Genomic DNA, 14302 nt, shown 5'->3' on the forward strand with positions numbered 1-14302 from the left:
GTGATCCTTCCGCCTCAGCCTTCCAAGTAGCCGGAATTACAGGCATGCGCTACCACGCCCGCCTGATTTTTTGATTTATTGTAGAGTTGAGGTCTTGCTGCCCAGGCGGGTCTCGAACCCGCGGGCTCAGGCAATCCACTCACCTCAGCCTCCCAAAGGCGCTGGATTACAGGCTGAGCCACTGAGCCTGGCGGCCTTTTTTTTTTTTTTTTTTTTTTTTTAATTTAGGTCTCGCTAAGTTGCCCAGGCTGGTCTCGAACCTAAGGGCTCAGGCAATCCTCTTACCTCAGCCTCTCAAAGTGCTGGGATTATATAGGCATGAGCCACTGTGCCTGGCCTATTTTCTTTCTTCTTTTTTTAAAAAAATAATGACAGGGTCTACCAATGTTACCCAGGGTACAGTGCAGTGGCTAGTCATAGGCCTTATCTTAGGGCACTGCAACCTCAAGCTCCTAGGCTCAAAGGTTCCTCCTATCTCAGCCTCCCAAGTAGCTGAGACTACAGGTGTACACCACTGTACCTAGCTTAACAGAACACTGTATTTAAAAAAAATATATCTGTAAAGTGCATAGGCTTTGGAGTCAGGCGATTTTGTCACTTTCTAGCTGAGATTTTGGGCTACTTAAATTCTCTAAGCTTTAATTTCCTCATCAATAAACCTTACCTCAAAGAGTTACTGTATTAAATAAAAGCATAAGGGGCTTAATATAGTATTTAGTACATAGTAGGGCCTCAGGGAACAATCATGGAGGAAAAGGTTGTAGGATTTCATACATACTCTGCTTTACTAAGATTAGCTAGAAATTGGTTATACCAGCCAGGCTCGGTGGCTCAGCCTGTAATCCTGTGCTTTGGGAGGCTGAGGTGAATGGATTGCCTGAGCTCGGGAGTTCGAGACCAGCCTGGGCAACACAGCGAGACCCTGTCTCTTCAATAAAAAAATGAGCTAAGTGTGGTGGCGCATGCCTGTGGTTCCATCTACCTGGTAGTCTGAGACAGAAGGAAGGCCTGAGCCCAGCAGGTTGAGGCTGCAGTGACCATGAGCAGCATGCTACGCACTCCAGCCTGGATGACAGAGTGAGACTTCAACTCAAAAAAAAAAAAGACAACAATCTGAGAAAATTATACTCTGGAGCACTGTTGGAAATGAACTTGAGACAGAGTAGATGTAAGTTTTTATCTACAAATCTTGTTTCTATAATCCTCTCTTAATGATTTATGGGGTCATAAAGGGTCTTTGAGGCATCCAAATGCCACTTAAAATATTTTTCAATTTTCCATGTATGAGGGGGACCAGAAAAAACCTGGAATGGCCTTTTGGAGGGCAGGCCCCTTGTAGTACAGGCTTCCCCCACTAGATAAGTGTTCTAGGAACCCATTGGCATCAGTGTACCAGCTAGCATTATGAGAGGCTGTGCTTGGCTTCAGTGAATTTTATTTTTGGAGATTTTTCCCTAGGAGTTTGTTCATTTCATGATGAGTGATTTAGGAGCACACTTGCCACACCGTGCTGAATGTTCAGCAGTTTTTGAACAAAAGCCGGCATGATCCTCCGGCTATTCACCCTCCCTATTCACCCAATCTCTCCCCAGCAACTTTTTTTGTGTCTTTCTCCAGTTGAAAAAAAGTCCTCAAAGGGAACGTTTTGCTGATGTGGAAGAAGAGAAAAAAAACGGCAGAAGCCCCAAAAGGCATCAAATTGACTCAGAAACTTTCAAGCAGTGGAAAAAGCATCTCCACAGATGTATTGCATCAAATGGAGAGTACTTTAAAGGTGACTGAAGTATAAACATGTAAATATACAATTTTTAATAAATTTCCAGGTTTTTAGGTTCCCCCTCATATATATCAGTGAACACTGAAATGATTTTATAGCTTAACAGGCTTGCACTAAGGCCAGTCACATTTAGGCCAGGTACAATGCCTCATGCCTGTCATCCCAGCACTCTGGGGGACTGTGGCAGGAGGATCACTTGAGTCCAGGAGTTCAAGACAAGCCTGAGCAACATAGACTCCATATCTACCAAAGGAAAAAAAAATTGCCTGGCTTGGTGATGTGCACCTGTAGTCCCAGCTACTTAGGAGATTGAGGTGAGAGGATTGCTGGAGTCCAGGAATTTGGTGCTGCGGTGAGCCAGGATCGTACTACTAAACTCCAGCATTGGTGACAGGGCAAGACTGTCAACCTCCCCCCCAAAAAGAAGGTCCCATTTAAAGTGATTGTTGATTTGGTTAAATTGATATCTACTACATAAATATTTCCTATTTATTGCCCTTGTTCTGTTTTTTGTTTTTTGTCTTCTCTTTTTCTGCACTTCTCTATTTTTTTGTTTTTAGTTGGAGTCTCACTCTGTCATCCAGGCTGGAGTCCAGTGGCATGCTCACAGCCACCCCAGCATCGACTTGCTGGGCTCAGGCAATCCTTCTACCTCAGTCTTCCAAGTAGCTGGAACTACAGGTACGCACTACCACGCCCGGCTAATTTTTTTTTTTTTTATTTATTGTAGAGATGAGGTCTTGCCAAGTTGCCCAGGCTGGTCTCAGAGCCATGGGCTCAGGCAGTCTTCTCACCTTGGCCTCCCAAAGTGCTGGGGTTATAGATGTGAGCCATTGCACCTGACCTCCAAGGTATTTTATTATTATTTTTGTGGCTTTCGTGAATGGGATTGTGTTTTTTATTTGGTTTTCAGCCTGCTTCCTGTTGTATAGAAATGCAACTGATTTTTGAGCATTGATTTTTTTTATCCCAAGACTTTACTGAAGTCGTTTATCCAATGCTAGGAATTTTTTGCAGTCTTATGGATTTTCTAAGTATAGGATCATATTATCTATGAAGAGAGAAAATTTAATTTCTTCTTTTCCTATTTATATACTTCCTATTTATTTTATTTTATTATTATTCCTATTTTCCTATTTACATACTTCCTATTTAGATAATTTCTTTCTCTTGGCCTGATTGCTCTGGCAAGAATTTCTAATACTATGTTAAATAGGATTGATTCTCTTTTTGATTGCATCATTACTGTAGAGAAAGAAGTCCAATGTAATTCCCATCCTTGTTCTTCTGTAGGTGTGTTTCATGTCTTGATTTTGTCTTTGTGTTTGACATTCTAAAGTTTGAATATGATATGCTTAGGTGTTGTTTTTTGAGAATTTATTCTGCTTGCTGTTCTTGGAGCTTCCTGGATGTGTGGTTTGGTGTGTGTGATTAAAGAAATTGTCAGCCATTGCTTTGCTAAACTCTGGTCAGGTCATGTGGTTATTTGAGCTATGGCTGCCATGTTTTCCTAAGTCTCCCCTCCTCAGCCCACCTTGGGGAGGTGAATCTCCTCTAATTTTTTTTTTTTTTTTTGAGTTGGAGTCTCACTCTGTTGCCCAAACTGGAGTGCAGGGCACACTCACAGCCACCCCAGCGTTGACCTGCTGGGCTCTGGGGCTCCTTCTGCCTCAACCTTCCAAGCAACCAGAACTACAGGCACGTGCTACCATGCCCAGCTAATTTTTTATTTATTGTAGAGACGAGGTCTCACCAAGTTGCCCAGGCTGGTCTCGAACCTGCAGTCTCAGGCAATCCACTCACCTCGGCCTCCCAAAGTGCTAGGATTACAGGCTGAGCCACCAAGCCCGGACCTGATTTACTTTCTAAATAAACAAACTATATTTTCCAATCTAAAAAAAAAACACTTTTTTTTTTGAGACAGAGTCTTCTTGCTGGAAGTGCAGTGACACAATCATATCTCATTGTAACCTTGAACTCTTGAACTCAAGCAATCCTTCCACCTCAGCCTCCCAGTCAGTCAGTCATTATTATCCCAAATATTTATGTTCTTACTCTTTCTGGTATTCCCATTACATGTGTTATATGCATATTGTAATTGTCCCGTGGTTCCTGGATATGCTGGGTTTTTATTTGTTTTGTTTTTCCATTCTTCTCCCTCTTTGCATTTCAGTTTGGAAAGTTTCTCTTAAAACTTCTTCAGCCATGTCCATTCTATTGATGAGCCCATCAAAGGAATTCTTCATTTCTGTTAAAGTATTTTTTACTTCTGTCATTTCCTTTTGATTTTTTCTTAGAGTTTCTATCTCTGCTTATATTATAAACACATCTGTTTTTTCATGTTGTTTACTTTTTCCATTAGCATGTTAACCAGAGTTATTTTTAATTTGTAATCTGATAATTCTAGATTCTCTGCCATATCTGAGTCTGGTTATGATGCCTGTTTTGTCTCTTCAGATTGGTTTTTTTTTCCCTTTAACATTCCTTGTAATTTTTTGTTGATAGCTGGACATTATGTGTTCAACAAAAGAAAGAGGTAAATGAGACAGTGTGAAGATACAGAGGGAAGACAGCCAAGACTGAGAAGAGAAGCCAAGAAGAGAGTCCTAGAACACCTTGATCTCAGACTTCCAGCTTCCAGAATTGGAGATAATACATTTGTTGTTTTAAGCAGGAAGGAAGGGAGGGAGGAAGTGAAGGAAGGAGTAAAGAAATAAAGGAAAGAAAAGAAACAGGTAAACTGAGGTAGTGTGAGGTTTTAAAAATTTGGATAACGTTTGCTATAGCATAGGCCAAAATTTCCTTTAGTGTCCTTGCTCTGTAGTTGGGATGTGTTCTGGAATGTGTTCTGTAGTTCTGTGATAAGGTCTCAGTTTTTGAGTCAGCCTATGCTTCTGGGCTGTGACCTTCACAAGTGCTGCTTAGTTTTTCTTTTGTCCCTTTTGATGAGACAAGAAGTCCAGATGGGCTGGAGTTTGGTATTTCCCTTCTCCCATGTAGAAGAGGCTGGAGTGGAGTACTTCCTTTACCCCAGGTTGGTTAGGCTTTGGTAAAATAGTTTCCCATGAGAATCAGCTTTTTTTAAGAATAGAATACTTGGGCATATTTCAGAATGGTTACTTTTCTCCTCCTCCTGCTGGAAGAGGGGACTTTTCTCTGATCTTCCCCCTGGGAACCTGGTAGGCCTCCTGGAGGTAAGACTCATTCAAGTGTGATATCTCCCCTAAAAGTGGATCCCCTAGAGTATTTTTTAAAATTTAACAAAGTTTAATGGAGCAAAGAATGATTTGTGAATTGAGCAGCCCCCAGAAACAGTAGGTTCATAATGACTCCAGGGATGTCACATGGTTGTTTAACATTTATGGACACAGCCCCAGAGCTTTTGATTCTCAAGTTCATCCACACACAGCCTCCAGCAACTCACAGACTATTGTTTCTAAGTGTTCTGCTTGTCCTGGCTCCAGCAGGCAGGCTTCTGCTCCTTGTAAGCTGTGATTCTTTGTATTCATCTGTCTTTCCAGTTTATGAGGTATTGGTTTTCCCTTTGATGTCAATTCTCTGATGTATCTAAGAAGTAGTATTGACTTTGGACTACTCAGCTTCTTTCTTTGTGAGGATGAGAGTGATGAGAGTGATGATTAACAATCTCTTTATATTGAAAGATATAAATCAGTCTGGAAACTGGAAGTATAGGCATTACTTTTCTTTCTTTCCTTTTTTTCTTTCCTTGCTCATTTATTCAATGAATATTTGAGTGCTTATTATGCACCATGCACTGTTCTAGGCAATGAGGATACAGCAACAAATAGGTAAATATTTGTCCTCATGAAATTTATATTCTAGAGTAGGGAGGCAGATAATGAACAACTAAAAAATAAAACAGGTATCAGACAGTGATAGGTAGAAAGGAGAAGTAATAGAGAATACTGGGTACTGGGAAGGGGTACTGATATTTTAAACAGAGTGGTGAGAAATAGCTAATACAACTAGCATTATAAAAAAGCAAGAAAATCAAACTGCAAACTGCTTTGGAAAGACAAATTCTTTATAGACTCTAAGAAACTCACACATTAGATCTTGAGACTAGTTTCTGCAAAAAGGGAAAAATGCTATTGGCATGGTTAGATATTCAATATTAAATTTGTCTTCAGAAAAATTTCATAGATAGACCAGACCTTACCCATTTTACACATATATACATGTTTATCCCCTTTGCAGTGACTCTATATATATATCTCCACACTTAAAACATACCACAGTAAGGATAAGAAATGGAGTTTAATACGTACTCCCTTTCCCCCTAAACACATACAAGAAACCATACTTTCCCTGTTTTTCACTACATCAGAAGCAAAATAAGACATTTTTAAGAAAGTCCCAATAAGACAAGTTCATGGCATAAGGAATATGCTAAATTTGGGGGGTAGTTTAAGTACGGACATGTCAGATAATTTTGTAATTACCAAAGAGTTTTCATTTGAAAGCTAAGACTTTTGCTGTTTATTTCACAAGGTGAAATCAGTAGAGCTTCAGGATATAATCTTTGTAATGATATTCTGCCCTTACTCATTTTTTACAAACTTTGGAATGCAATTTTGCTAAGGAAAAAATGCTTACGGATAGATAAGATGTGTTTGGGAATAGTAGCTAGACAGATCAGTAAAATAAGTGGTGGAGCAAGGGCCTCAGTAATATTAATATTCTATGCAGCTAACAAATCACTGTGTGTCTAAATTAGAATTATAAGGCCTGATGCTCAGCTTTGCTTTTGGCAGACAGGCGCTTAAATATTTCAGGAAGGTAAGGGCCAGAAAACAGGAAGGTAATTTTGATTTTAGAAATACCTTTAATTTGGAATTCTCCTAAGGTTTATAAATATCTAATTTTCTCTTATAACAGCTTGAATACCTATGTAGGAGAAGGAAATCTCAAGGGAAAATATACAATTTAAAACTTTGTTATTTAACAAATAAAACCCAACATCCCCCTTCCCCCAGAAAGGATCAGAGTCTGTGCTAGGATTACCATTGCAAAATAATGACTCATCCAACAGATACAGAATAATAGCACTATTAAAATACTTAAGAGTCTGGTTAACTACAAAGCATAAAACACACATATATACTGAAATTTAGCTGACGCTCTGAGAGATAGATCTAGCTTAAATAAGACAATAAATAATAAAGTAATGTTAAATTAAGTGGAGATTAAGTATCGACCATTTTCTGGGAAGGTAGTTTTGATAAGCTTTCATAGCTTTGATAATCTTCAATAAGCATCAATAAACGGTCCATGTCACCTGCTTTAGTTTGTTTGGGCCCACTAATTGCTCCAAGACTTCTCGTGAATGATCTATTAAAAGAAAAAAACAATATATTAATTCACAGTAGTAAAATGTTTGTTCCCTCATATGTAAAGCAGGGGGGTGATTATTATATTTCACACAGTTATTTAAAGGATTAAATGAAATTATATATAAAGTATAGAATATAACTGAATAACTCATTAATAATTAATGATAGCCCTAACTATTATGTTGGTGCACCTGTCATAGTAAAAAAAAAAAGACTGGGTGCATTGGCTCAAGCCTGTAATCCAGCACTTTGGGAGGCCAAGGCGAGAGGATTGCCTGAGCTCAGGGGTTTGAGACCAGTCTGGGCAACTTGGTGAGACCTCGTCTCTACAATAAATAAAAAAAATTAGCCGGGTGTGGTAGTGCATGCCTATAGTTTCAGCTACTTGGAAGGCTGAGGCTGAAGGATCATGTGAACCCAGCAGGACAAGGCTGCGGTGTCCACGAGCATTCCACTGCACTCCAGCCTGGGCAACAGATGAAACTCCAACTCAAAAAAAAAAAAAACGGGCACTTTTCATCTGTAATTTCATTTTAATTTCACCAACCAGAGAGTAATGGTGTAATTTCATCATTAGCCTGTGTATAACCTTTCTCAGGATCTTAGCAGGAAATAGATGATTCACTAAAGTGGGATGACTGAACAGGGTTTAATGAGGGAGTTTTTTGGTTGTTTTTTTGAGTTGGGGTCTCACTCTATCACCCAGGCTGGAATGTAGTGACATGATAATGGCTCACTGCAGCCTTAACTCCTATGCTCAGGTAACCCATTGGCCTCAGCCTCCCAAGTAGCTGGGATTACAGGCATGTGCTACCAGGCTTGGCTAATTTTTTTATTTATTGTAGAGACGAGGTCTTGCCAAGTTGCCCAGAATAGTCTCGAACCCCCGGGCTCAGGCAATCCTCTCGCCTAGGCCTTCCAAAGTGCTGGAATTACAGACTGAACCACCACACCTGGCCTCTTGAAGTTCTTTTAAAGTGCTTACACCTGTAATACTGAGTAAAGAAGGCCAACAGGTATGTTAAGCCACCTTGGAGAGCTGCAACATGCCTGAAGGATTAGAAGAGGGAGCAGTTACTACAATGTGACCAGTGGACCGATAGTTGAATGTTTTTCTGTGGCTGTATAATACTATTCCAAAGCATGATTTATTTTATTATTTCATTTTATTTTTTTGAGTTAGAGTCTCATTCTGTTACCCAGGCTGGAGTGCAGTGACATGATCAAGGCTCCCACAGCCTTGACCTGCTGGGCTCAGGCAATCTTTCCACCTCAGCCTTCCAAGTAGCTGGGACTACAGTGCACACCACTACGCCCACTAATCTTTTTTAAAAATTATTGTAGGGGTGAGGTTTCACCATGTTGCCCAACCTAGTCTTGAACTCCTGGGCTCAGGCAATCCTCTCACCTTATAAGCCACCAAGCCTGGCCAAAGCATGATTTTAAATATGTAACTATCATATGAATGCATTGTATTTAAGCAATCTATATTATTGGACATTTAGATGGTTTTCAATTTTTCAGTGTACAGTAGTGATTTTGATATGGTTTCCATCTCTTTTGCAGAGTCAGTTTTAGAATGTCTTTAAAATCTGGGCCAGGAGCTATGGCTCAAGCCTGTAATCCCAACACTTTGGGAGGCTGAGGTGAGGGGATTGCTTGAGCCCACGGGTTTGAGAACAGCCTGGGCAACTTGGCGAGACCTTGTCTCTATGATAAATCAAAAAATTAGTTGGGTGTGGTAGCGCATACCTGTAGTTCTGGCTACTTGGAAGGCTGAAGTGGAAGGATCGCTGGAGCCCAGCAGATTGATGCTGGGGTGGCCATAAGCATGTCACTGCACTCCAGCCTGGGTAACAAATGAAATTACAACTAAAAAAAAAAAGTCTTTAAAATATGAATTAAAGCAAAAATATTGATTATATGTTATTACTTTAAAAATTACAAATTTAACAAATTTGTTCTAGAAATACAACCTATGTTATATGTACAACATATCTCTAACCTAGTGTTGAAAATTCCATAATTTAGTGGTTCCTAGACTGACAGGTTTCACAGACCAGTAGAAGAAAGTGGGCCAAATATATATGGTTACTAAATTTTATTTAAAAAAAAATAAAATTAAGCAAAAATACCAAGTTATTGCCAGCAATAGAACCAGAAAGTGTATAAAAACAAGAAGTTATTATCATTGGGAAAACAAAGGTTTACATCAGTTTTGGCGGGTTTTTTTTTGAGTCAGAGTCTCACTCTTGTTGTCCAGGCTAGAGTGCAGTGGCACGCTCATGGCCACCCCAGTGTCAACCTGCGGGGCTCAGGCTTTCCTTCCACCTCAGCCTTCCAAGTAGCTGGAATTACAGGCATGTGCTACCATGCCTGGCTAGTTTTTTGACATATTGTAGAGATGAGGTCTCACCAAGTTGCCCAGGCTGGTCTTGAACTTCTGGGCTCAGGCAATCCTCTTGCCTCAGCCTCCCAAAGTGTTGGGATACCTCAATTTTTTTTTTAAAGCAGATGGTAAGATAACAAATGTACTTTTAATCATGGTCATAAAAATATAATTGGCTATTATAAAGGAAATGTTATATAGGAAGTTTAAAGACAGGTTTCAAATTGGTAGAAATAAAAGAATAGGCAAGAACATATCATGTAAACTATAACCATAACAAAGCTGGAGTGGCTACAGAAGAGGGGGTAATAGTTCCCAACACATTCTGTGAGGCCAGTGTTACCCTGATACCAAAGCCAGACAAAAACATCACATGAAAACTACAACCAAGGTCTCTTATGAATATAGACTCAAAAATCCTCAATAAATACCAGCACACCAAATCCAGCAATTATTAAAAAGATCACATAACATAACCAACTGATATTTAGTCTAAGAATGCAAGGTTAGTTTAATATCTAAAAATCAATGAATGTGATATACTATATCAGTTTCCTATTGTTGCTGTAAAAAATTACCACAAACTTCATGGCTTAAAACAAATTTATTATCATACAGTTTTTGAAGGTCAGAATCCCAAAATGGATCTCACTGTACTAACATCAGGTGTCAGCAGGTTTGCATTCCTTTTTGGAGGCCCTTTGCTGACTTTTCCAACTTCTAGGGTCCACCACATTCCTTGCATTTCTGTTTATTCAAAGTGAGGCACATTGGGAAGAGTCTTTCTCATGCTGCCATCTTTATAGTTCTTTCTTCTACTTTTAAGGACCCTTATGATTACCTACATAATCCATGTAATCTCCTTATTTTTATTTTTTGAGTTGGAGTCACACTCCATCGCCCAGGCTGGAGTGCAGTGGTATGCTCACCGCCATGCCAGCGCCAACCTGCTGGGCTCCAGCGATCCTTCCACCTCAGCCTTCCAAGTAGCTGGAACTACAGGTGTGTGCTACCACGCACGGCTAATTTTTAAAAATGTATTGAGATGAGGGCTCTCCAAGTTGCCCGGGCTTGTGTCAAACCCACGGGTTTAGGCAATCCACTCGCATCAGCCACCCAAAGTGCTGGGATTACAGGCTGAGCCACCGAGCCTGGCCCGCTTTTGGCATTTTTATTCAATATTTTACCAGAGGTTCCAGCTACAAAAGCTAGGCCAGAAAAATAAAAGGGATTCAAGTTGGAAGGAAGAAGTAAAACAATCTTTATTTATAGATGACGTAATATTGAATATAAGATATCACAAGGAATTCACTAAAAAAATTAGAACTAATGAGTGCAGCAAGATTATGAGGTACAAGGACAATGCACAAAAATCAAATGTATTTCTAGATACCTGCAATGAATAATCCAAAAATAAAATAGAGAAAATAATTCCGTGTATTATACCATCAAAAAGAACAGGATACTGAGGGACAAATTTAACAAAAGTAAACAACTTACACCCTGAAAACTGCAAACATTATTTAAAGACATTAAAGATCTAAATAAATGGAAAGGCATCTATGTTCGTAGATCAGAAGACTTCATATTAATGGGCCCGGTAGCTCAAGCTTATAATCCCAGCACTTTGAGAGGCCGAGGTGAGAGGACTGCCTGAGCCCATAGGTTTGAGACCAGCCTAGGCAACTTGGTGAGACCTTGTCTCTACAATAAATCAAAAAATAGGCCAAGCTTGGTAGCTCAGCCTGTAATCCCAGCACTTTGGAAGTCCAAGGCGAGTGGATTGCCTGAGCTCGTGGGTTTGAGACCAGCCCAGGCAACTTGGCGAGAACTCGTCTCTACAATAAATCAGAAAAGCCGGGTTCGGTGGCTCAGCCTGTAATCCCATGCCTTTGGGAGGCTGAGGTGAGTGGATTGCCTGAGCCCGCAGGTCCGACACCTGCCTGGGCAGCAAGACCTCATCTCTACAATAAATAAAAAAATCAACCGGGTGTGGTAGCGCATGTCTGTAATTCCGGCTACTCAGAAGGCTGAGGCGGAAGGATCACCAGAGCCCAGCAGGTTGAGGCTGCGGTGGCTGGAAGTGGCCATTGCACTTCAGTCTGGGCGACAGAGTGAGACTCCAACTCAAAAAAAAAGATGACAATACTCTGCAAATTATCTACCGATTCAATGCAATCCTATCAGAATCCCAGTTGATTTTTTATTTTTGCAGAAATTGATGATTCTGGTATTTATATGAGAATATAAGGGACCCAGAATAGCCAATACAATTTTGAAAAAGAACAAAACTGGGGACTTATACTTCCAAATTTCATTCTAGCTGGTGTTTCTAGGATTCCTTTGCATTTTCCTATTTTTAAATATATTGTCAAACATTATAAATATTTGTCTCTTGTGACTACATTTGTCACTCTTCCATAGGAATTTATTGTTGGCACATTAATGGGAAGATGCCTTTTCCTCCAATAGTAAGCTTATGGCATATTTTACCTAATTTAAACATTTTGATGCTAGATGGCAGCGTTACATTATAGTCTCCTTAGGCAGCTTCTTCCCAATGCAGGTTTATTTTTCTTTTTTAGAGACAGTCTCACTCTGTTGCCCAGCTGGACTACAGTGGCATAATCATATGAGTAGATCTGTGCAGCCTTTAACTTCTGGACTCAAGTGCTCCTTCTATCTCAGCCTCCTGAGTAGTTAGGACTTCAGGCGCACACCACCATGCCCAGCTGATTTTCAAGTTTTTTGTAGGGACTAGGTCCTGCTATTTTTCCCAGGCTGATCTCGAACTACTGGCCTCAAGTGATTCTCCTGCCTTGGCCTCCCAAAGTGCTGGGATTATAGCCGTGAGCCACTGCACCTGGCCCCTAATGTGGGTTTAAATAGTAGTATTCCTACTACTAAGTCAATGCCTGTGAGCTTATTATGCTAGAGGGAGAAACTGTGGGGTCTCTAAGTACTTCATGATAACTTGACAGAATGCTTTTTAGAAACACAGACTCCCCAGGCTGAAAAGAGTGAAAGGTCACTTCACCAATCACACAACTGATGCCTGATGTCGCCTTCCTATTTCCTTCCTTTTCCTAGTAACAGTTAACCTACTTTATACCGAAACCTCGGGGTAAGAATTAAAGATTGTGGATCGGGTGACTTAGGTTTTACTTCCAGTTCTACCAACTATTTCTAAGACCTGGGGCAAGCCACTTAAATGCGCTGTAGCTCTAAAACAAGGGAGTTGGGCTGGGTGAGGTGGCTCAAGCCTGTAATCCCAGCACTTTGGGAGGCAGAGCGAAGACTGCCTGAGCTCAGGGGTTCAAGACCAGCCTGAGCAACATGGTGTGACTTCATCTCTACAGTAAATCAAAAAATTAGCTGGGCGTGGTGGAACATACCTGTGGTTCCAGCTACTTGGAAGGCTGAGGTGGAAGGATCACCTGAGCCCAGTAAGTTGAGGCTGCGGTGGCCGTGAGCATGCCACCGCACTCCAGCCTGGGCGACAGAATGAGACTCCGATTCAAAAAACAAAAACAAAAAAACAAGGGAGTTGTATGGATAATCTTGTTGGGGTTCAGAAAATGACCCCCTCAAAGTATGGCATTTTGGCATGCTGCCTACTTGGAACTGAAGGACCCCGGAAGGCCTAAGCATCAGCCTCAGAACCAAAGTCTCTGTCCTCCTTTTCTCCTGTCTCTTGCCCACCATTCTCCCCTGAAGTGAGTCACAGAAACCAGGATTCCTCTTCCTCAAAGTGAATCATTGAAACTAGAATCCCTTCCCCCAGTTTAAAGCAAGCCATAAAACCTAGACATATTACTCTAAACTTCCCCCACCTTTCTGCCTAGAAGTTGGTCAAAAAGAAATTCTCTGACCCACCCTTGTCCGATAGGCGGCTATAAGACAGACCTACATTCTAGAGAGGGTCCTGCCCTATTCCTTGGAGCAAGGAATGCCACACAGAAAGCCCAAGAAGAATCCAAACAGGCCTTTCTGGGTTTCGTCACTCTTACTATGAGATCATTATTTTTTTGTCCAATAACATTTCTAGGCTTCATGGAACCTAAGCATAAAAACAAAGTTTTCCCTGGGTCTTTGGTTCTTCAATTCTGAAGTCTCTCATACAACTTTGATTAAATAAATCTGTTGTGCTTTTCTCGTTAATGTGTCTTTTGTTATAGGACGGCCAACCTTGACCTTTGTGATGAGAGAGGAAAGATATCTTTCTACTCCATAACCTCTAAGGAACTATAACCATCTCTCTAAAGATCTATAACAATAAAGAGACCATTTTTTTAAAGATTCATGGCAGAGGTATTTGGAGCACCAAGAATAAGAAGAAACTATGGAAAATGTAAACTTAAAGTAATTTTTTCAAATGTTCAAGGAAAATGTAATTTAGACATTTTTGTAGAATAGACAGTGAAAAAAAGTAAGGCTAGGCATGTTTTTACAAAATATGATCAAAGTTCTAATACTTCATAACAGTGGTCTGGCATAAAGAAGTCTGTCACGCTGGATTAGTAACGAATGGACAAATAATAATGAGGAAACAAGCTAGGCACGGTGACTCATGTCTTTTCTTTTTTTTTGAGTTGGAGTCTCACTCTGTCGCCCAGACTGGAGTGCAGTGGCCGCTCCCGGCCACCGCAGCCTCGACCTGCTGGGCTCCGGCGATCGTTCCGCCTCAGCCTTTCGAGTAGCCGGAATTACAGGCATGCGCTACCACCGCCGGCTGATTTTTTGATTTATTGTAGAGATGAGGTCTCGCTGCCCAGACGGGGC

The 14302-nt window shown here is 40.7% G+C and overlaps 1 protein-coding gene across 1 annotated transcript in view; it reads right to left on the minus strand.

Moving 5' to 3' along the window:
- Positions 1 to 5801: 5801 nt before the first annotated feature.
- Positions 5802 to 14302, minus strand: part of AMN1 (antagonist of mitotic exit network 1 homolog) — an 81942-nt gene continuing 73441 nt past the window's right edge. The window contains exon 7 of the mRNA XM_008073303.1: positions 5802 to 7129. Coding sequence (XP_008071494.1) covers positions 7056 to 7129 — 74 coding nt within the window. The 3' untranslated portion in view covers positions 5802 to 7055. The remainder of the gene's footprint in view (positions 7130 to 14302) is intronic.

This window comes from Carlito syrichta, unplaced genomic scaffold, assembly GCF_000164805.1.
Source record: "Carlito syrichta isolate Samal-C Ts95f unplaced genomic scaffold, Tarsius_syrichta-2.0.1 Scaffold315817, whole genome shotgun sequence".
In the NCBI taxonomy this organism is placed as follows: domain Eukaryota; kingdom Metazoa; phylum Chordata; class Mammalia; order Primates; family Tarsiidae; genus Carlito; species Carlito syrichta.